General features: G+C 40.1%; 1 protein-coding gene across 4 annotated transcripts in view; it reads right to left on the bottom strand.

The window, feature by feature from the left end:
* TESPA1 (thymocyte expressed, positive selection associated 1) overlaps positions 1-23,054 on the bottom strand; it is a 32,521-nt gene extending 9,467 nt beyond the window's left edge. For all 4 annotated transcript variants that reach the window (XM_019724383.2, XM_074325598.1, XM_074325599.1 and 1 more), the window contains exons 1-9: positions 22,900-23,054; positions 13,124-13,331; positions 12,173-12,215; positions 6,499-6,548; positions 5,893-5,946; positions 5,198-5,234; positions 4,837-4,935; positions 2,891-3,099; positions 520-1,331 (exon numbers count right to left, since the gene is read on the bottom strand). In XM_019724383.2, the coding sequence (XP_019579942.2) occupies positions 520-1,331; positions 2,891-3,099; positions 4,837-4,935; positions 5,198-5,234; positions 5,893-5,946; positions 6,499-6,548; positions 12,173-12,215; positions 13,124-13,286 (1,467 nt within the window). In that variant the 5' untranslated portion in view covers positions 13,287-13,331; positions 22,900-23,054. The remainder of the gene's footprint in view (positions 1-519; positions 1,332-2,890; positions 3,100-4,836; positions 4,936-5,197; positions 5,235-5,892; positions 5,947-6,498; positions 6,549-12,172; positions 12,216-13,123; positions 13,332-22,899) is intronic.
* Positions 23,055-23,285: the final 231 nt, after the last annotated feature.

Here is a 23,285-nt window from a genome sequence, read left to right as displayed (position 1 = left end):
GTGTTCACTCACATGTGTGAAGTCCCTGATGGTACAGGGAAGAGCAAGGGACAGGCCAGGGGCTGGGGAGTGGCTCTGCCTACACTGCCACGTTCTAGCACAGAAGTCTGAAGAGCCTGAGAAGTCTATATTTGAACCTAGGCTTCCAGGTCTTTGTGGTTACACATTTGTCAAGATACAAGAGAAGAGATTTTATTTAATAGTGTTTAGCTTAATGTATAACTGACCTTTACTCTTGTGTGGTTCCCACAAATGAGGGGGCAAGAGTGCTTAATAAGAAACTTCAAGAAGATCAGATCAGATGAGGAATTAGAAAAGCAGTTCTGGAAACCAGGATGTTCTTAAGAAACCAGGCCTATTTCTTTTTCTCCTTCTACGTTAACTCACTCCCATAAGTTTCTGAATGTAATTCGAGAATTGGTATGGCTGATGAGACAGGGAGCCTGGATTCCCTTTACCCAAGGACAAGAATCTAGAGCCTTTCTTTGCCAACCTCTCTCTCACGTCTAATCCACTCACCTCCAAGTCAAAATTGTTCCACAGCTGCTGGGTTAGAGATCGATGCAGTTCTGGTCTCTCTTGGCTGTCCTTCCATTTCTGCTGGAAGATGGACATGTCCAATGATTTAACTTTTCTGTCCATGGGATTCTTCTGAAACAGACTCTTTCTTGCTCTGCTCTTCCTTTTCCAAAAAGTCTCATCCTTGGCTGAATGTGCTTCCTTATTGGTGACCTGTAGACTCCACAGCTCTCTCTTTACCTGTGCAGGATCTGTGCTCCACTGTAGATCTGCTCTGGATGAAGAATGTGTGCAACAGGGTGTCTTGGGGTTAGAATGCAGGGTTTGTGATGGTGCTTGCATTGTGGACATTCCCTGCTGTGTTTCGTCTTCAGGGCAGAGGACACACGGGCACATGGAAGAAGAAGTAGGCAGCTTTGGACGGGTGGTGGGAGGCACAGGATCTTCCTGTGAGCCTGGCCCAAACTCAGGGTCTTGCTGGAGAACCAGCTTCTCTCCTCTCACTCTGTCCATCACTTCCCACACCACTTGGTCCAAACTGTTCCTTTGGGGGGTATTATGGGGTGATGATAGCCGATCTCGGGGGCAGGTATAGAGGCACATTTTGGAGATGGCTTTCCGGAGGCGTTCTCTGGGTGAGTGAGGTTCTGGCTCTGGGCCAAGAATCTTGATGGATGGCACCTCAGTTGGGTTGTAATTCCAGAACATGTGGGATGGTGTGAACTTTTGAACAGGTGTCTTAGACACATAGGAGTAGAGACAGAAGAAGGCATCAGCAGTGACAGCCAGTGTTTGCACCTGCTTAAACCTGCCTGGGTACAAGGGTTGAAGATGGTGAGTCTGGGGGGGTCATCGGCAAATTATTTATTTAATCTCTCCCTTCAATAGCCTTCCTAAAGCTTAAAATTCAGAAAGGAAGTGCCAATTTCCCCACTAGTATTTCTCCCATTTCGATTTCTGACACCCAGAAGCCCCTTTCTTGACTTCCCATCACAAGTAGTCCAAAAATCAATTTTATACAGGCTGAGAAATTTCTATATCTTGATTTAGCATATCCTTTCTGATGTCAGTATACAATGGCCTCTATCACTGTGTTTGCTTTAGATGACAAACATGATAAAAAAATAGCGAAATCAACATTATTTTCTTAGATGGTAACAAAACTTTAGTGTTACAGAAGACTTCATGATGGCAACACATTTGAGGAATAGCAATGACTCACTAGGCAATAGATGGGAGTAGAGAAATTTAGATTGACTCTATCATTTCTACTAGACCTTTGCTTCTCAAAATGTAGTTAGTAAGTAGTCCAATAGCATCAGCATTGCTTGGGAACTTGTTATAAATGCAGAATCTCAGACTGTATCCCAAAGATTTTAACAATATCCTTTGGTAATTCATGTACACATCCATGTTTTAAAAGCACAGTGATAAACTATATGTCCATTAAACTGTAAGCTTCCCGAAGGCAAGAATCCTGTTCCTCTGGTCTAATTGCTGTTCTTACAGAATTTAACACTTAATTAGGTGTTAAATTATGTGTTAAATTATGTGGCACATACAACAAATTCAATAAATAATCTTAAAACTTTAGTGTGATTAAGAATTATCTAAAGTGTTTGTGAAAAATATTCCAACTCAGAATCCTTGTTTTAGCAAAATCCTTGTTGGTGCTTGGGAGTCTAATTTTACCAAACTTTTAAGTTGACTGATACAAAGACTCTGAAACCACACTGTCAGAAAGACCATCATGTTTTGGGTGTAGCAGAACATAATTTGAAATATATTCTAACATATAGAATCAAATAGAGTCTTTTATGCCTCATCAAGATAGAGAAACCCTCTCATATCTTTTCTTAGTATGAAATCCAGACAACTTAAATCTTTGTTTCCCAAATGTAGTCTCAGGATTACACATAAGAATCATCTGTGTGGTTATTTAAAATAAATATTCCTGAATCCCTCTTTCTCTGAATATGAATGCTTTATAAACTCCCTGTGCAATTTAACATATTGAACTTTGAGAAGTGCTGCCCTAACTGGAATTGATCTTAATGCCATGGCTATAAATGGGAACATTAGAAATTACAACTGAGAAACAGAAAACGAGAATGAGATTTAGAGACACTTCCAATTTGATTCAGTTAAAGGAGAGAAGAGCTATAGAAAGCAGTGGTGATATGAGGTCGCTTGAGGATTATTTCAAAAGAAGCCAATGTCAAATCATCTTCACTGAAGATAACATAAAAACAAGAGACAAAGGATCGAGTGAAGCTAATCAAGAGAAAGCAGGATTTGGAGTTATCGATCCCTATTGTGAATGTCCGGAGGCTGCGGGGGAAGAAGAGCATGGATCTGTGGTAACACTCACTGGCCAGCATGAGGCAAGGGTCCTCCATCTCGATCCTCCGCACCTGGGCCTTCAGGAAGAGCTGGAAATCAATGCCCCTGGCCTGGGAGGGGGTCGTGAAAAATCGGGCAGGAATCCGAGAAGTGTCTTTGTGGTCCTCTTGGCCAAAGCCCAGACTGAAGAGGACATCTTCTGCATCTTCTTGCACCTTGTCCAGAATCTCAGAGATGCTAAAAAGAGGGAGTTGGGATAAATAGGGGCAACTTTGAGGCACAGGGTAATCCAGAGCTTCTTTGACTTTGAGAAAGGCTTTCCTTTCTCTGAACCTAAATTGTCTGTCTGAAACATGGGAATTATAATCTAACCCTGGTTTAAAAATGGAATGAGGTGCTATCATAGTACTTGGAATAAATGATTACAGGTGAATGAAAATTTACTATGAGAGGATTTGGACAATCACAGGCAGTATAGACGCAAAGAAATCTTGTGGTTGTTATTAACCAGGCAGTTCCCACTTGCACATACAAACTACGATGCAGCTGGCTCTGCCAAGTGCTTTGCAACTTGCCACCTGGTTGCCCTTAGTGGTTGTGTGGAACAATGAAAGAATGTGTGTATGTAGGGAACATAAAATTCATTTTATTCTCACTCTGGGGGTGAAAATTTTTCAATACGGTATGTTCTCACTTAACGTATTCAATAAGTTCTGTGACTTTAAGCAAAGTGATATGTAATGAAACCAAATTTACCATAGGCTAATTGTTATAAATAACAGTTAAGTTCCTATGGCATCTCATCAATGTTATAACAAAACGGCGTTGAACAAAACGTTATTTGAGGACCTGCTGTATAGGTTATGTTCAAAACCTGATTTTGAGAGACAGAGCCCTTTGTATCATCGTTTTCTGTACAGAAACCCTGCATTATAGAAGATCAAGTTCTCTCTCTCTCTCTCTCTCTCTCTCTCTCTCTCTCGCTCTTTCTCTGACACCAACCGTATCTACATGGGAATTTGTATACCACCAGTCTGGGTGACACAAGAACTCAATAACTATGCATCCCAAACAGTAGTGGGGGTGAGAGGGGCTGTGAATTATTTGAGACTTTGAATAATCACTGTCACTCTTCAGAAAGGATGCTGGGCTTTTTGATCCAAATAGTGACCATCTTGTTTAATTAATAGCTTGATAATCAGAATCCCTGGCTCTACTTTTGTGCTTGTCACCTAAGTGTGGATTTTATCTCCATAGTCTCAAATTTCCTTACCTGAACTGTGGGCATGTCAGGATCATTGGTTCTCAATCATGGCTGCATATTAGAATCACCTTGGGGGGGCTTTAAAAAATGCAGATATTTGAGTTTTATCTCCAGAGATTTAATAGATTTAATTGAACTGGGGTGTGGCCAGGGTTAGGGCTCAGTGAAGACAAGTTACTGAAGATAGTTACATGGCTAATAAGTCTCAGAACCAGGTCTCAAATTCAAACTTTCACTCCAAATTCCAGACACTTTTTTTATACCACACTAGTTTTCACCACTTTCTATCTTGTTTTAAACTTATTTGTGTGTACATTTTGTTCACCCTATTGGATTGTTGAACTTCTGGGGAAAATTTTATTGCTTCATTGAATCAACAAATAAATCAATTAATCAGTACACTTATTGATTGTTTATTGAGCACTTACTATAAGTCCAGGAACTGTGATGGTACCAATACTACACCTCTTGGGGTATAAAGTTCAGTGGAGAGACACCTGTTATTTTACACACAGCATCCTGCTCTAAGCAGTAGATTCCTCTAAATCCCCCATCATTATTGAAGCAAATATGGCCATACTTCTCAATTATGTGACGGCATAAAAGCTCCAGTAAGATATCTTAGAAAAAATGGGCAATGGTTCTCAGTTCCATTCTCTTCTTCCTCTTATCTTCCCTACCCTTCCACACCTGCCAGACTTGGAACCTACCTTGAACTAGTCTTGTTGGTTCCACCAGTCATGCTACTGGAAGCCAAACTGCAGCCAAGATTGAGTAGCTGGCAGGGTCGGGCAGTCTCCAGGAAACTCCTGCAGGGATCAGAGATGAATCTTGTAAGCAGTCTGCACCCTGGCTCTGAGATGTCCCCTGTTGGGCATAGTCACTCCTTGCTGGGTACCTTTGAACTATCTACTGTGAAAACTCAGTGTATGGCCTCATTCCTGATGGGAAAATCTCACTCTATTGTGAATCTTTAGCTCTTTGTTTTTAGTCTCTTTGACTCTGACACGTACCCCGGTGCAGCAGCTCTTGAAGGAGATACCGTTCAGCCGCGCTGCACCTTACACTTACCTGGAGAAGAGTTTGCCGCTGGTGGCCAACAGTGTGGCTGGACAAGGAATAGAAAGGCAGAGAGAAAGTTAGAAGGGAAAATGAAAATCACCTCAGCTGCTCTTATAAAGATTATCAAACACAGACCTGGAAGCGACACAGATATGGCAGAGTACAACTGGACCCAAGCCTCTGAACTTTTGAACCATGAGTGGTGTCAGAGTTCCTCTGTCCTGAGGAGTCATTCAGCCCTTTAGGCTAGTGTTCCTGTCCCACCATTGAGTTTCTACAGGTGCCAGGAGACATTAGGAGTTTGCTATACCTCCATGTTTTATTTAAGCCCTTATCTTCCTGAGTGCAGTCTCTCTCTTATATGCAGTACTCAGGCTGTTCTGGGCTTCTTACATAAAAAAGTGTTTCAAAGGTGTCTAGGCAGCCACTGTTACGGTGACTTTATATGTTACCTTCCCAGGGGCCAAAGGAAAACTCCAATGATGGACCAGTAGACATCCTGATAGGCTGGTGAGGAAGCATGTCTGGGCATGTGACGTCTTCTAAGTTTCAAATTAGATCATATTGTGATTGTTCTTTCTGTACGCATAAGACCCCAGGATGGGCTGCTTCTTTCTGCAGTTCTCCCCCTTCCATGCTATCCTTGATTCATCCAATATATGACCTCTTTCCTGATCTTAACTGCAGAGAACTGTGCCACTCACCCTCTGCTCCAAGGGTCAAGTCATCTTCAAAGCTGGTTCCATGGCTGGGGCACCCTGTTAAGTAATAAGGCAAAGGTCACAAAACAATCAGCCTCGAACACACACGCGCGCACACACACACACACACACACACACACACCTGTAAATATGAACATCTACAACCTCTCAGTCACATCAGACATCCACATGTTTCTAAAACTACCCCAGCTATACATATACAACTTTAGAAATCACATTGATATTTCAATTCAGAAAGCATCACATGAATGCTCACCTGTAATTAACCTGTCCCCTCTATCGCTTAGTCATGTACACAATCCTCTGCCAAATAGTAAGCACATTGGGGTGTGCACTCACACAGATAAACCCACATTTTATAAAGCCACTAACAGAAGATAATCTTTGAGTGCTGGTGAGCCTGTGTGCTCTGAGCCAACGCTTCCTCAACCTTCTGGACTGCCTTGTGACCAGTAATCGGCGTTTTGCAGACAGTTACAAGATAGTCAGCATTCTTATGCATGCATGTGATGTACAGATACACACACGTACGGCCATATCACTATCCAGGTAGAAGAACATAGAAGAAAGAACAGAGCCCTTACTCACCATTGCACATCGGCTGCCCCGCTTCCTCAAAAAACCCTTCTTCAGAGTATCTAAAAACCAAAAATAATCTTATAGATTAAAATCACTACATTTTCCAAGGGGCTTTTCCTCAAATATGTCCCACAAGTTCACATAATTTTCCAAGGAGAGTCAGTAGTATTTAAACTGCTCTTATGTTGAAGAAAACTAAGCCCGTGGTTGTCTGGCCGACACACTCATGGAGGCAGTTGGGGGAGCTGGGATGGGAACGCACTGTATTGTGCTGTCCTTGCCCTGACCACATCATTCAAGTGAGTTTAGCAACAATTCTCCGGCTTACTCCTAGGGAGAATAGGAGAGAAGTAAAGACAGAGAAATACATTTATAGAAGCAAGGGTTTGGGTGCATAATTCTACATCACAAAAGCGAATATCGAGATTTAAAAAAAACTTCTAGGGGATTATCTTATCTACTACACCTCCTTCCTTCTCTTTGAGCCACGCTCTTGCTGAATATCATGTCTTTCAGGAAGCAGCAAAAACTGTATCTTAGTTAGAGATTATATTTTTACATTTTGAGATATGGGCTTATCAGACATTTACCATCTCACAAGAAGAACAGAGGGAAATCAGCGTAAATGGTCGTCAGAAACAACTCAGTTTTCTAACACGGAAGAAATTATTTGTCTAAAACAGGTGACTGAAGTAGTCTGTGAAAAAGCTTTGAACTAGGACCAGAGCACCTGGATTCTAGTCCTGGCTCCTTGCTGTTGCTATGTTCTCAAAGGTACATGTGGGGATTTGGATGCCTAGGTATTACTGTTATTGAAGTCCACTTTGAGCACTGACGTGGTGTGAGTTTTATAGTTTGCTTTTCTAAAAGTTTCAAAATGGAAGTTGCACATGATGCTTTGAATGTAATCTCAAGTGGAGGCTGGAGCGGAGATTTGTTGAAGTGAGTTATTGGGAAACTGACTGGAGCACATCCATTGGAGGGTCTGAAACGAGCCTTCTCCTTTAGCGGTCTCCAGTGGTCCAGATAACTCTCAGGCTGTTGGAGAATCGCTTCATGAAATGTGTTACAATGGCAAGGGTTTACTAATTGAGCATCTGTAGATCAGTTGTGTTTATATTTTACAAAATAAATCCATACACACACACACACACACACACACACACACGTTCGCTGGTACTTTGCTTTCAATAATTTAAAAAAATCAGCCAAGTTTTCCAAAATCTAAATTTTTATATATTTCAATGAAAAAGACTGTACATCAAGGTACATTATAAAAAGTGAAATGATACCCAAGCTAATTAAGAATGGGTAACTCTAATTAACACAACTCAAGCTACAAATATATACTTCTCTTCCTAATATATAATATTATACATAAAATATTATTTTATTATACATATAATATTATTACATAAAAGTATATTTTAATATAACACTACAAACAAATGTTAGTATATACAACATTACAAATATTAGTATAAATTAATATTTATTACCACTACTAAAAAACACTATGATAACCAATATAGTCAACTACTGGAATACTGAGATTTACTACCGCATTAGTGCTTGTGCTATAGCTACACAATAATGCAGCTAAGCTCCTAAAGCCAATGATTATTATCACTACAATAAAAACACACTATTATTGCACTTCTGGGTATGTACTCAATGGAAATGCCAAAATATGTTCACCAAAAGAAATAATAATATTCACAACATTCATAATAACCCACAATTGGAAGACCCAAATCTCTAATTATTATACAATGGATAAATTTTATGATAAATATACAATTTAATGCTACACAACCATAAAAAAGTATGACCTATTGCTACTTGCAAAACATGGATGAGCACCATAAACATGATGCTGCACCAAAGAAAGACACATAAAACAGTACATATTGTATGACTATTTACATAAAGTTAAAAAACTGCAAAAGTTGTCTATGATGTTATAGGTTAGGGTACTGGTTACCTTGGTAGCTGGGTAATGAATGGAAGGGGACAGAAAGGGACTTCTGGAATGCTGGTAATGTTCTGCTGCAGGTTTTAGGTGTGTATTCTCTTTTGAGAAATTCCTTGAGCTATGTATTAATACTCGTTTAATTTTCAGTAAATATTTTATACTACAATGTAGTTTATATTAGTGTTCTTTTAACAGCTTTGAGGTAGAATTGATATACAAAGAACTTCACGTAGTTAATGTATACAGTGTATTGAGTTTAGACACATGCAAACACCTGTGACGCTCTGGCCAATCACGGTAACAGACATATCTATCTAACAGCTCCCAGAGTTTCCTTTTCTTGAAGAAAGAACACTTAACACGAGCTCTACCCTCTTAACCAACTTTGAAGCACACAGTACAATACTGTTAGCTATAGGCACCATGCTGTACAGCCTGTCTCTAGAACTTGCTTCTCTAGCATGACTGCAACTTACACCCATTGACTCGCACTACAATTCATATTTAAAAAAAAATACTAGTGATATGCATGCTATACTTCAATCAAATTTATATTAAAAGATACCACTGATAAAATTCCTTGTTTATCCAAAGCAAAACTTGCTACTATTCTTTCAATACAAGTTTTTGTTGGGTATTCACCTTATATTTATCTTCTCTAGATGTGTACTGACAGGCATGTCCATAGTCTCTATTTGAGGACCAGCCCAGGATGACCTTTGGGACAGTAGGCTTTTCTAGGTGTATGTGGAATCATCACAGCAGTGTAGACATGGGCCTGGATCTATTGATGCCTTCTTACTAAGCATGTTGATTTGAAACTTCACGGTCATCACCTAAGCCCCAGGCCTTTCATGGATTGTTGCTCACGACATAAAATCAATGACTAGGGATGGGATCCATAGCTGCTCCTCTCTCTCCATGTTTGCATTGAAAGGTCCCTCAAGTCTGAAGTACAAGAGCCAAGGTACTGCTCTCCTGTATACCCAATTGACAAAGAGCAGGGAGGAGGACTGGATTGTGAGAAGAAGCATGTGGCTAATTTGAGCTTCTTCAAACAATTTCCATAGATTTTGCTTGCAGAGATTTAAGTTGAAGTCCATGCAGATGATTGTTGGGCTCCCAACGCAAACTCTGATGATTCATAAGCAACACACTCATGACCTAAAAAATCCCCCAAGAGCTTAAGAGGAGAAAGAAAAAGGAGAGGTATAGTCTGTAAAGATGTACATGTTCTAAACTTGAAGCAGAACAGTCTGCCATTAGATTCAATTACACCGAGAGACACTGACACTAAATTACCCAGGAAGTTGGTAAATTTTCTTGGAAAGCTTGTCAGAAACCAAAACCTTCTTGCTATCAGAGGGTGTTTGGCATTGGAAAGAAAATGGAAATTATATGACCTTGAAACAAAATTTGAGAAGGGCCTCCTAGGGCACCTGTAAACAGAGTAGACAGAAAATCAGTGAAAATGGGTTCCTGATCCATTTTCTTTCCTCTGAGGTCTTGGCAGCCTAAGAATCAAAGAATATGGTAATTCAGAAGGTCATATTTAGAACGCATTTCCCCCTGTCTTCTTCATTGCCTATTATCAAGATCAAGTATTCTCTTCTACCATCAATCATCATCATCCTTCAATTTTTCTGACTCTTCCCATATAATTAAAAATATCACATACTTATTGGGGAGGATTAGAAAATACAGAAAATTTGAAATATTTTATGAACTAGTCCCCTTCCAGAGACAAATATAAGCATCCTAATGGACTTTCTTATGGCCTTTTTGAAGTTCAAATATTGAAAAACTTTTTAACACACAGAAAAGCAAAGAAAATATTACAGATATTGTAGCATCTGCCACTCTATTTTCACACATGTAAACATTTTGTCATATTTGCTTCAGCTCTCTGTTAATAAGAAAAATATTAAAGATATAACTAAAGTCTCCTTTTACTCCCATTTCTTCCTACTTTCTTCCTTCCTAGAGGGAACTACTGTCCTGGAGTTGATGTGTTTCACTTCTGGACATACTTTTTGGATAAAGAGGTAGACAGAAAGATAGGTAGAGAGATAAATGACAGATAGGTATATAGATAGATAGATAGATAGATAGATAGATAGATAGATAGATAGATGGATAGATAGATGCTAGATAAATAGATGGATAAACAGACTTATTCTGGGAAATTTTAAGGTAACATAAAGCCCCTCCTTTATAAACTTTACCACTCATATACTACTATAGAGCGTAAAACTTGTACATACTTGTACATATATCATTTAAATCTCAAAATAAACTTTATTATTTTAGTTCTCCACTGTATAGGTGAGGAGTCAGAGATAGAAAGCATTTCAGTTGTTTGCTCACACTTGTTTACACAGACAGTGAAAGAATTAGGTTCGGATCCTGGAGTCTTTTCACTTACCAGGCTACCTTTTCAACATGTTTTGTTTCAGGGTTTATTTTTGCAGAATATAGCTGGGGAAAGGTGATTTCTGGAGTTTACAATCTTGTATTTCTATGAATTCATTCTTTTCAACTAGCGTGTTTGAAGTCGAGGAGCATATTTTAAACTACCCTCTAGACCATTCAGACAGTCAGTAGCTATTGATGTCAATTGATAAGACTCAGGAGAAGTTAATGAGATAAAGACATTAACTGAGACAACTAGTTCTGTTGTACAAATCCAGTGAAGGATTTTAAATCCTAGGACAGTTCTCACACACCAAAACCTGCGGACATACCTATTCCCATATTCCTTTACTTCCCTATACTTTGATGAACCTTAATTGACTTTGAAGTCATTGAATTGTGAACCATTAGGATAATAAGGATAACATGTTTTATAAACAACAAAAACACAAAGTAAATCCTTCCTGGCATTACCTTCTGGGACATAGTTGAAATAAACAACCTTGGATTATTCAATGCTACTCATTTCCTACCAAATAAGCAAGGATGGGTTTATGTTATGTTAATGGATGAGTTTAGATTAAAGCCTATGTTAAGCTTAAAACATTCCTTTAGGGGAAATAAAGAGCAGACAGGAGTTATAAATTCTGAGAATTCATTATCACACAAATGATCAGACTTAAATGGGTCACAGAAGCTTTCCCCTCTGTGTCTGGGTAGACTGAGCCTAAAATGATACAGGCTGATGGGTTGTGGGGTCTCATATTTTAAAGTGTTTCTGAGGAAAGAAATACTACATTTTGCTTTGAAGTACCTGCTCTAATTCTTCACTGCTTTGAATGACTGAAAAACCCTTAGCCCCTCTTCCTGCGTTCTGCAGTAGAAATAAATAACAATAGTGACGTCTTACTCTGATCATAAGAACTAGGTTTCTAACTCCTCTTTTGCTACACAGCGTTAGACTTCAGTCTGAAGGAGAAAGCAATGGCATAGGAATCTGAAACTAAGCCTAGCCATTTCCCATAGCTACAGATTTCCATCATTCTTGGCTTTAGACTAGATAAAACATGTATTTCCAGACCTCCGTTCTAATGTAGTCTCTACTTGAGTCACAGCCCCAATGCTCACACTCACCCAAACCCTCACAGTCCACACCCCCACCACCAATTGCAGCCTCACTTCTAATCATTAGGTCCAATTCAAACCCATTCCCTGTTTCTCAGTTCCCACGAGTCAGTGCCTGTTAGCATGTCCAACCATCAACGACATTCAACCCATTGCATCTCTAGCACTTACCCACAATCCTGCAGCCAGTCTTCAATCTTAGTGATTGGATTCCCTAGAAGAGTCAAGCATCAGATCAGTGTGAGAAGTGAAGGCAATCAGACTTCTTCCTTGTAACTCACCCCATTCTCAAGTTTATTCTTATATAAGCCACATCATGAATTCTTTTTTCTTTCATTAAACTTTTCTTTAAGATATGAGAGGACTATACCCATGTATAAAAATACTGGGTATTTCTTCTCTCTCTGCCTCCCTGCCCCCTTCCTCCCAGGAACCTGGAACATGCCCAGGATATCAGGCCCACTGCTCTCTCTTCCCCTAGGTTTAGGAATAGGGGTGGACCTTCTCAAAACAAACAAACAAACAAACAAACAACAACAAAACAAACAACAACACACACACAAAACAAAAGAAAAAGCACAATCTTGTATTTATACAAGATCTAAAATTTTTTTTTACTCTCATGGCTAGAGTCTCATTTGAACCTCAAAGAGGGAGGCTCTGAGAGGCGTGTAGAAAAGGTACTACCTACTACTATTTCAATGAGACAAATATGTCCTCGAGAAGTGAGTGACTTGCAAAGGTCACACATCTTGTTAGTGACAGAGTTTTAGCCAGAGTCCTGGCATTCGAGTTGAGTGTTACTTTATTTTAGACAAAATAAAACACCCTATAACAGTCACATAGAATCCTGACCTTGAATCCTACAGACAGCTTCTCAGGATGATACAAAAATGTGCCTCTTTCTTTTTCCTAATCTCATGCCTGTCTCTTTCTCACATAATTCATGTCTTGTATTACTTTACCCTCCTCCCCTTAAATTCATTGAAGCCACTCAAAATGAGCCTCCCTGAGGGCCTAGCCTAAACAAGGGACCCACTGCCCACACTCTGCAGACCTGAGCCTGATGCCGTGTTTTCCCTGCAAGACAATGTGGAAGTCTGATGTCGAACTGCCTCTTACCTTCCTGAAAAACGTCATCCAGGCTGGACGGCTCAGGATCCGGGACATCCTGCAGGGCAGCTGCAGCCTCCTCTTCCAAGACCTGGGTCTGCCAGTGGCGGCTCTGGCGGAGCCAGGCCCGTCGCTTCTCCCAGGACGTGGGGCTCAGCACGGAGCCCTCCATGGCCTTGGTTCAGAATTCAGGGCTTCCTGCCACGGTGATGATGTCCTGAGAGTTGAAACACAGTGATACTCCCTCATCCTCCGTTTGGAAACCACCACTTCCTGGGTTGCCCCCCACCTCCTTCCTGGCTGTACAGAAGGGAGCATGAACCCTCTCTGCCCATTGGGGAGGTGGGAGGAGGTTCTAGCCCTTCCTCCACCTTCCAAAAAAAGAAATGCCTGAAAACTCTAAATGCCCGGGCATGTCTTTCAAATCAGTAAGTCTAGAAACGTCAAACATCACATGATTTAAGGAACATCGAGAAAGCTCTTCTGACTTAAAGAATAGCTATTTCTCATGATAGCTGAAACATTGTATTGGAAAACCTTTTCTTTAATCTAAGGATTTTGTCTATCAGAATCTTCCACTAAAATCAAAATATCTTTACATTAGCAATTTATAAAATTTACTTTATTTGATCCTTATAGAGATATATGAAGAACGTTCAGATCTCAAATGCTGAACAGTTTCTCTAAGTTCCCACCACCAGGATGTCATTCTAACTATAGTCATTCGGGATATGATTTGTTTTGTTTCCTGTTTTATATATTAGGGTTCTCATAGGATTTTTCTCAGAGGAAAAAAATCCCACAATAAAAGCAACAAGGAAAGCTTGCCTTGAACAATTAGCAGTCCCCACCTTCAGGATCACCACTTTCTACTTTGTCAGCTTGGGTTTACCCATAGCCACGAGTTAATTCTCTAGTTCATCAATGAATTTGTATTTCATTTAGCACTGCCTAATCAATAGCTCTGTGTTCTTCCGAAAGGTGAATTCTGATGGCACTCGTCACTTATTCAAAGAGGAAGAAAAAGGGGAGGAAGCATTCAATTGTCCAAGTACAGCTTGAAAAAACTGGAGGCTAGTGAACATTCATTAGTTTATATCTGTCCTCTTGACTCTTTCCCACCTGCCACACTCACGACCCATGACAGTGAGTCAGTGGCAGTAGGACGCTTGCTCTCAGCTGCCTTGTCCCTCTATTCCCTGGAGGTGCCATAAGCGACTTCGTTGTCAAAGCCACACTTTAAACTCGTGGAGTAAGGGAAAATAAAAAGAAAAAAATAAGAAGAGTACCAGTTTCTAGAGACTTCTGTTCCTCAAACTTTAGAAGCAAAATCATTAGTGAGGCATTCAACAATTTAGGCACTGAAGTCGCTGTTTTTGAAAAGCACAAGCTGAACACAAAACACATTCCTCGGTAATAAAATTGTTTTGGATGCCTTGCTATAGATGAAACATAGTCAGAGAAAAACAATACACAATTACTGTTGCTTGTTCTCAATGACTTTACTTCAGGTCCAGCCTAAGACACATTTTTCTCCAAGGAGAAGGAGCAGTTGGCACTATAAAACCTTGTTAACCTTGGGCACCTGGCCCTTTGTGCACTGCCTATGCTTTTCAGGAGAAATTAAATGATTGAATTAAGTGTCTGACATAGGGAAGCCACAAAGAAGGGTAGCAGAGATAACTTGTCATTTGGTCAGAGCTGTTTGAGATGATAAAAAGGGGATGAGACTGCCACTAGAAAGATTTTAGGAGAAGAGTTTAAAAGCCTTGACCAGAGTTTATTTACCTAGTTCTGCATCTCAAAAATATTTAATTGGTTGGTGTCAGTGAGACCAGAGAAGAAAATGTCAAAGGCTGACGTGCCTATTATCTTCAATTTCCAGAGCAAAAGGACTTCACCGAAATCACAAAAACATGTCAGCTCACAAGAAGAACATTTTTGGTGATTAGGGGTATTTAAAAGTAAGGCAGGAAAGCAGGAAAGCAGGAGGGCAGGAAGAAAGGAAGAGAGGAAAAGAGGGAGGGAAGGAGGAAGGGAGAGAGGGAGGAATATTTGACTCCCATACTTTATTCTGCCACTTGCTAATGGTATAACATTGGACAATTCAATCTCTCTCTCTGGTCCTAGTTTCTTAATGAGGACGCTCTAGCCTAGTACAGTGCCAGATTCTCAGTAATTGAGATGGCCTTTTTACTCGGGTTTCAGCATCCTGTGTGATATGAATCTATTCTACATTCTTCCCACATCTTTGAAAATATATTACATTCATATAGGCTAATTTCCCCTGTGCCCACCCCCCAAATGTTTATCTTTCTCTCAACCCTAGGTTTTTCTCATGTTCTTTACCAGCCCCCACCCTTCACCCCCTCAGCCTTCTGCGCACTTAACCTGCAAAGGTCAGCTCTTAACCGACTTTCTCCATGAAGCCAGGCCTGGCTTCTACAGCCTACAATGGTCACTTTTCACTGAGTTCCTTCCCTGCTTGATTTTCTTATTCGTTGTTCTTATCACTAATATACTCTATATTTTATTTGTTAATCTAATTTATTATTTACTTTTTTGATTAGAATATGAGCTCCATGAGGACAGAGATTTTTGTCTGGGTTGTTCTCTGCTGTGTCCCTAACGTCTAAAACGAAACCTAACTCATCATAGTTGCTTAACAAATACTTATTCTCTAAATGAATGAATATTTAGCAGGTGACTATTTCCCCTAGGAGCCTAGTGCCTTACATAGTCATCATAGATATATTTTGGGAGATTAGCTTCAACACTGTAACAATAAACTTATAATTACATGTTTACTAAGCATGTAAAAATGTTTTGGTTTGGAAGTTGGAAAAAAGAGATGAATATGAGAGTTATTCTATAACTTGTTTCTTCTCTAGGTGTTTCTATAACTATGAATAGAAGTTGTAGTTTCTTAATTATTTCTATTTGTTATTCTGTCCTGTGCACAGAAGTTTTACTTAATGTAAATACCTAAAAAAAAAATGCAATCGCCCTGTGCGATGTCAGAGGGATAGTGGATGGGGGGAGGGGGGATCACACAGTGTGAGGGATATAAATGATAAACGTCTAAGTATTGCTTTGTCTTGTGCACCTGAAACTAATAAAATAAAATAAAAATGCCCATGAAAACAGAATCCTCAGTGCTTAAGAGTTCCAAAGAAAGGCTTACAGATAAATGGTTATTATAGTAATGACAACAAGAAGGCTAGACAAGTTAAGGACTCTGCCTACTGACAGTGACAGCCATTTTCTAAGCAGTGTGGGTGAGAATGGAATAATTTCTTCACTTGAAAAAAGCAACAATGGTCTTAAGTCTGAAATAAAAGAAGCAAGGTATATCTAAGCTAATCTTCTCAATTGTGGCAAAGTGGACATGGGAACTAAGGACTGAATAAGTTAATTTCCCTCAATCTCTGCCACACTTGGGTTGTAGAGACCTGTTCATGGGATGCTATATGGGAACACTATACGTATAGCAATATTATGAGACAGGGAGAAATAGAATCATCTGGTTAGTGGTAATAGGAGGAAGCTATGCTGCTGGGAGATAAGACACGGGGTATGCTTTGTGGAAATCTGGAGGAAACAGCAAATGATTATCAGGCAAGCACATCAGCAGTGAGAGTGTTAGAAATAATTGAAGGAGGGGTGCATACAGCTGTCAGGATGACACCCTTGAAGGCCTTGGGTCCCCTTGTAATAGAGAGAAGGGCATGGAGATATTTCCTCCAAACAAGTCATACAAAAACATACACCTATATATACAATGAGGTTTGGTGCAGTGAAGAGCACTGACTAGGAATCAGGAGACTGGGGCATCCTTCCAACCTTTGCATCCAATTAATTAATTCCTGGCAAGTCAGTTAGGTTTTCTGTCTGGGCATTGGTTTATCTTCTAAAACATGAATCGGTGGGACTTGATATTGTACAAATTTGCCACCAACACCAATGTTTATGAATTTCTTCTATTTGAGTATGAAATATTTGTAGGAATAATACCTATAAAAATGCATTTGTATCGTTTTCCCCATAAGGATTAAGAAATGGTCCAGTGGCCTCTGGAGTTACTTTCCATTTAGCAAACTCCCTTTCAAATTGATACTGACTTATGGGGTTCCTGGACTTCCAACTTTGACTGACCCCAGAAAATGGTGAGCCTGAGTGAAGGAGGCTAAGAAGGAGCCCAAATGAGTATGATTCAGTCAGGGGTTGCTCACTGACCTCCAGCACTTCTTGAACTTTTCTGCTTCTTTGCTTTAGCTTGTACAGTTTCATCCACCTTCCTCACTACCCAAACAAATTCTATTGACCCTTTGAAGGCCTACTCAAGTCATTTCCTTTCTGTTCCCCACCTCTAGCAACCAGCGCACGTGCTTATAACATATTTAACAAAAGATAAGTGGCTCTCTTTGCTATCCACCACTCCTTGTAACCTGTACCCTAAATCCTGTCCCAGGGCATAGCACAGTATCTTGCAACAGAAGGGGCTCAGTAAATGTTGTATCTGCAGAGAAACAAGAATCACACTGGTGCTGAAAAATTACCCTTATCTACTATATATCATAGGACAGGTGCTCCTGACTTTCTACATGCTCTCAAATCCTAATATATAGGTATGTTTTGTATACCTTGTAGTGAAGAGGAAAAAGCATTGGGGCATAGTCATGCCAATCCTTTGTTGATATAGTATAAGGGTTATGTAAGTCTAATTGAATTTATAAGTTTAACTATCAAATTTTCCTATCTCCAGAAAATATTTCCTAGAGTTTTCCATTCTAAGTTTTCATTCCTTGGTCAAAAGTTCCTTCTGGAATCTGAGTACCACCTTTTTCAATGTGGTTTATATTATAATCTTATATTTAATCTATCTTCTATGAGGATGGAAATCTAAAGCCTGTGGATATCGTTTCTCTGACATTCCCACTACTTCCCCAACCCTCCCCTCAAAAAACAACAAAAAACTATTGCTACTTGTCTAAATCACCCCAAAGCCTTACTTTTTCCTTTTGCTATCATTTCCAGCCCTTTGTCCTTTCTGCTTCCTAACATTTCACTAGAGTTCCACTTCCCAAATATTTCTCCACAATCTGTTAAGTGTTCTGGAATGTGACTACAACCAAATAAAATAGGAGAGAATTCTCTCTGTTCTGAGGATATTATAGTTAAAAATAGAAATTGCAACAGATAGGTTTGAAGCTAGACAAGAGAAATCACCTCTAGGGTTTTAATATTAGGGAGCTGTCAAGAGCTTTAAAATGAATATCTTTGAACAAAAATCATCAGCAGAAGCAGTAACTTTAGTAGCCGAACTTTATGGGTATGTTATTATCACTACACTGAGAACATCACATACTTCTAGTCTCTGTTTTCTAAGGAATGTAGTCAGAGCTTCACTATATGTTACCATAAGCAAGTCAAAGCAATAGGTACTCACAATAACTCATAATACACCATGAGATGTATTGAGTACCTTATATATATCCATAAAACCTTCCCGTGAACGACTTCACTTAATCTTGCCAATCACCTTTGAGCTAATTATTGTTATCTGAAGCTCAAAGATATGTGACTTGTCCAAGGTCATATATTTACGATCTTGCTGACATTTAAACTCAGGTTGGTTGGGCTTCAGTTGTACTGTCTTTCCACTAATAATAGAATAAGAAAACCCAAGATCACCATCCAGGTGTCAGCAGTAAATGTAATCTGGGATAAAGGAAAGGAGAAACTATTTTAGTAAATTCTCCTTTTCATATGCTACATAAACTCTCCATTTTACAGTCTAGTATAGAAGAGGCAGCATAAACCAAAAGTAATTTATATTTGGCTTTGTGACTAGCTTAGTGAAGGAAAGGTTGCTTTGTTTGGTTGTTAGCGTGGTTCTCCTTGACTCCAACTAGTGATTATGAAGCAGTGTTGCCTTCCTTAAGCTTACAGAGTGGGTTAGTGGCAAGGGCCCAGCTAGGTTCCAGCTGAGAGGAGAAAGTCTACCCGGAACTTCACATTACCTTTAGATTATTGTGGCATTCAGAATATTTACCAGCAGTGATGGGATGGCACAGACCAATCAGAGTTGATGCCAGTCACAGCCATGTAGCTGCGTCCTACAATGGCATGATTAGCGTGGCACTGAGTCTTTGGTGCCAGTCTGGGGAATCTTATGGGAGGGCTGTGATCACAGGGCTGGTCATAGACACTCAGAAGGCTTGAAGCAATAGGTATTTATCATAATTTGGTGTGGACATATTTTAACAACCAGTATGGGCCAACAAATTTGTACCTGCTAAATGTCAGCTCTGCTTACAGATATCTCACCATGGGAATATTTTTAAGGGGCTCGGTAAGGTGAGTAACTCTTGAAAAGGAAAACTGTAGAAAGTGCATGAAATAAGAGTAAGCCTTGTTTGGAATCACAGTTCTGTCTACTTACTGCATATGTGTCCTTGGTAAAATTACTTATCCCCTCTTAACCTAAGTGTCTTCATACATAAAACAGATAACGTACCAAACTTGTTGGGTGATGTATAACCAGTTGATGTATATTAAGTCCCTGATGTATAAAGGAGGTGCTTAGTAAATGACAGCTATTATTATTAATCTTCCCCAAGTCTAAACCATTCACTAAAGTTGGATCATTTTCAGGAATAAGGAAAGAAGGAAGGAGTGAACAACAGGGTACAGTAGTGTGTGTAAAATCCAGATGGTGAGAGAGGGAGGTTGCTGTAAAGCACAGATGAAAAATAAGCAATAACTGGGTCCTTCACTGTTACTTAACGTCCAAAGGGATCAAATAGATAATCTAATCCTGATCACTCATTCTGCAGTTGAGGAAACTGAAAGAGAAAGAAAAAGAGATGAAGATGGTCAGAGAGAGAGAGAGAGAGAGAGAGAGAGAGAGAGAGAGAGAGGTTTACCCGAAATCACAAAGAACACTAATGGTTATAAACGAGACTCACACTCATAAGTTCTGAGTCCCAGGTGTGTGCTTTCTTCCTCTATATCAGACAGCCTTTCTCCTGCCACTCTTGGTTTCTAAGACCCAGCCCCAGGTTTTTCTTTAGCGTTCTTGGCCTCCTCCCAGGAAAATCTATCAGACAGAGACCTCTCTTCTCTTCTATCTGTATTGTTCCTACACCCCAAGCAGTACCTGTGAATTGGGACTGAGAGTAAAAACAAGCGTGGGAGGAGAGAAAAAGGAAATGGACTTTCCATGATGGGGCCCATAAGACCTTCCACATCTTGTCCAAACTCACAACCAAGACACACATCACTGCCATTGCAGAAGGCCATGGGAAACCCCAGGACAGCCAATATTTCTGTTTGTAGATGGGACAAACCCCACCTCAAGCCAGATGGCCTGCCCCCTGCCCCCATTCTACACACCCCAACTGCGACATCCTTTTACATGGCTTCAGAGATAAGAAATATCTTCCTAATTTTGAATTTTCTTTTATGTCACTGCAGTTTGTAAGATCATCAGAACAAAAATTACCCTGAGTATAGCGTTTGAGCATTCTGAGACGTCTATGGTCTAAGGGAGAATTTCAATCTATTTCAGGGAAAAGGGGGGATATTATTTGATCAATAATACCAAGAAAAATGCCAATTCATCAACATAACTCTTTCCCCTTCCTTTTTAATCCCTCTCTCCCAAAATAAGTTCAGCTGAATAAATACTGAAAGAAGACCATCTAAGACCTCTTTTTCTCTCTTTTCATTTCTTCCTTACTTCCACCCCCCTGATGTGGATGAATTTTATGCAAGGCTTGTAAACTACTACAGGAAACGTTAAAGTTGTATATTTGGGAAAAAAAGTCATTCTGTGTTCTCATTGTCAGGAGACACTACATTTTTTTCATCTGGATGGGCTCTAAAGACATCAAAAATAAGAAACATCAGTTCATCTGACTGGATTACAGATAGCTCAGTCGAAAAATGAGAGAGAATGTGCAGATTTCTTGATTATCAGGTTAGTTCTGTGACGTCATATTGTTAATGCTTTATTTCTATTTGCTTGGTAATGAAGATATTTCTCTCCTATACTCATTTTTCTTCTTCTCTCTTTTTCTTTCACAATATCTGAACCTTCTCGTCTTCTCCTCAACATCTGTGTTCAAGCCTCTCTGCATTAGGCCTGGATGTAGGCAGGGCACAGAGTACAGTGGGTATCAGAAGACTTACTTTGGTATTGTCCTTTAGGTGGAAAACAGCACAGTTGTCAGTCATCAAATGGAAGTAAATATCTGATCTCCTTCCCTTACTGTAAACCAGCGTGGACCTTGTGAATCGTGATCTGAGCTGGGCCCATACTTCCTCTCAATTCTCTATTAGAATATGAATCATAAACCTTGAATAGAGATGACTGTGTTGGGTCTCTATGGCCACAACATAGCACGTAGTCACAGGACTCCATCTAACTTTCAGAAGACCAAAGGAGTTATAAGAAACTGTTCTTAGTAAGGGTGGAAGGAGTTTCTAAATTTCCCGGGGTGCTCGTGGATAAGAAATCATTTGATAGATTTCTTTCTGCCCCCTTTGTTCTATATTCAGCTTATCTTTGATAATATGCAGAGACAGATAATAAATGTGGCTTACCCTCTTCTTAATAATAATTCATGTTAGAGGAAAATTGCACCAGATCTTTAGCTCTAATCACTCAAGCCTAACAACTGTTAAATCTGAAGCTTGGACACATGAGTTGAAAGCTTCCTACTTCCAACCCCCTATCCTTGGCACTGCCATGTATTGTCTAGAAAGTCCCCTGGCCTCTCTACTGGGCCATTTGTGGTAGATAGAGTCACTAGTACTTCTCTGGGTATCTTTTCCAAATCCTTGTGGTTTTATAAAGCCACTTCTTTGGAGCTCTTTTACCTTGTTCTTGTTCTGCATTGGGGACCTACCTCTTTTCCACCACCCACTGGTGAGCTCAGTAGCACAGCAGGGGCCTGGGAAAAACCCAGTGTAGTAGATCTTTCCAGTCCTCTACCCTCCCCAAAACTCGTGTAGTTGGTGACATGCTCAGCCTGGCTACCCCTGCGGCAAGGATGTTAGAGGAGCAAAGAATCCATCCCCCCACCCCCCAGGGTTATGTAGGTCATTGAGTGGTCAACGTATCCATCTCTGAGATGTACAGCCTGAAAACCAGCACTGACAGGTAGTAGTCTGTCTTGAGCCTTCCAGTTAATTTGGCCTGAGGTTGTCCAATTGTGTAAATTCTTCATATTAATCCCAATATATCTTGCTGTAGTTTATCTCCTCAATGGTTTGTTCTATGGCTTCTGAAAAAAGAGTTCATACCCACAAAAAGAAAAATTGATTTATGCGAGGTAGTGAGAGGTAGTGAGAGTTATGGACACTAGAACGAGACCTGCAACGATGCTAAGAAACTTTTTTCCTGGAGAACCTTTCAAAGTTAGAATCAGATTGAATTTACAGCAAAAGTCAGTACAGCAAAGCAGAGAGGAGGTTCTCAAGTGAGAAAGGTAAAAAATTTTAAATATTGATTCAGGTCATCACAGGAACCCATGTTTTGTGACCCTAGAAAGATGATTTCTCTGGTAATATGAAGGAAATAAGAAAGTAAAGGAACCTCCTTGTTCGGAGAGGCACAATGATGAATTTTTTAAAGTTGAAGTCAGGGGTGTGGGAGATTTTCTCCTGACTTTTCCCTTTTCTTCACAGCCTGATTTTTCTCTGATCTATTTCCTCCTCTCTCTCAATACTACCCTAAATCAGTGTAGCCTTAAAATTGAGGTGGAAGTTGTACTCACCAGTTTGCTGGTAGAGAGCTGAGTTTGAGGTGAAGCGGTTATCAAAGCTGGGCCAGGCCCTTCCCGGGTATCGGGACTGAAGTGAGGACAGTGAGAAAATGTCATATTGCATATTGTACCTTTCTCTCTATCCTCATTAAACTGCTGTTGCAAGCTTGAAAGGGGAAGCGGAAATGAGAAAACACATACACAAATGCAGAGTCCCCGCCTCTTACCCCAGCCACATCCTTCACTTTAGCTCAGGAGGCTGAAGAACAAAGTGTCTGAAGTCACGGAGCTCACCACGAGTGAGCCCTTCCCGGCAGAGAGCTGCACTGGTCTTTCCAAAACAACAGGAGAGCTTTCCGATTAAAGGAAAGGTGCAGCCCACTTAACGATGTGCGATG

Source organism: Rhinolophus sinicus, linkage group LG02, assembly GCF_036562045.2.
Source record: "Rhinolophus sinicus isolate RSC01 linkage group LG02, ASM3656204v1, whole genome shotgun sequence".
Lineage (NCBI taxonomy): Eukaryota > Metazoa > Chordata > Mammalia > Chiroptera > Rhinolophidae > Rhinolophus > Rhinolophus sinicus.
This window is presented reverse-complemented; position numbering and strand designations above follow the sequence as displayed.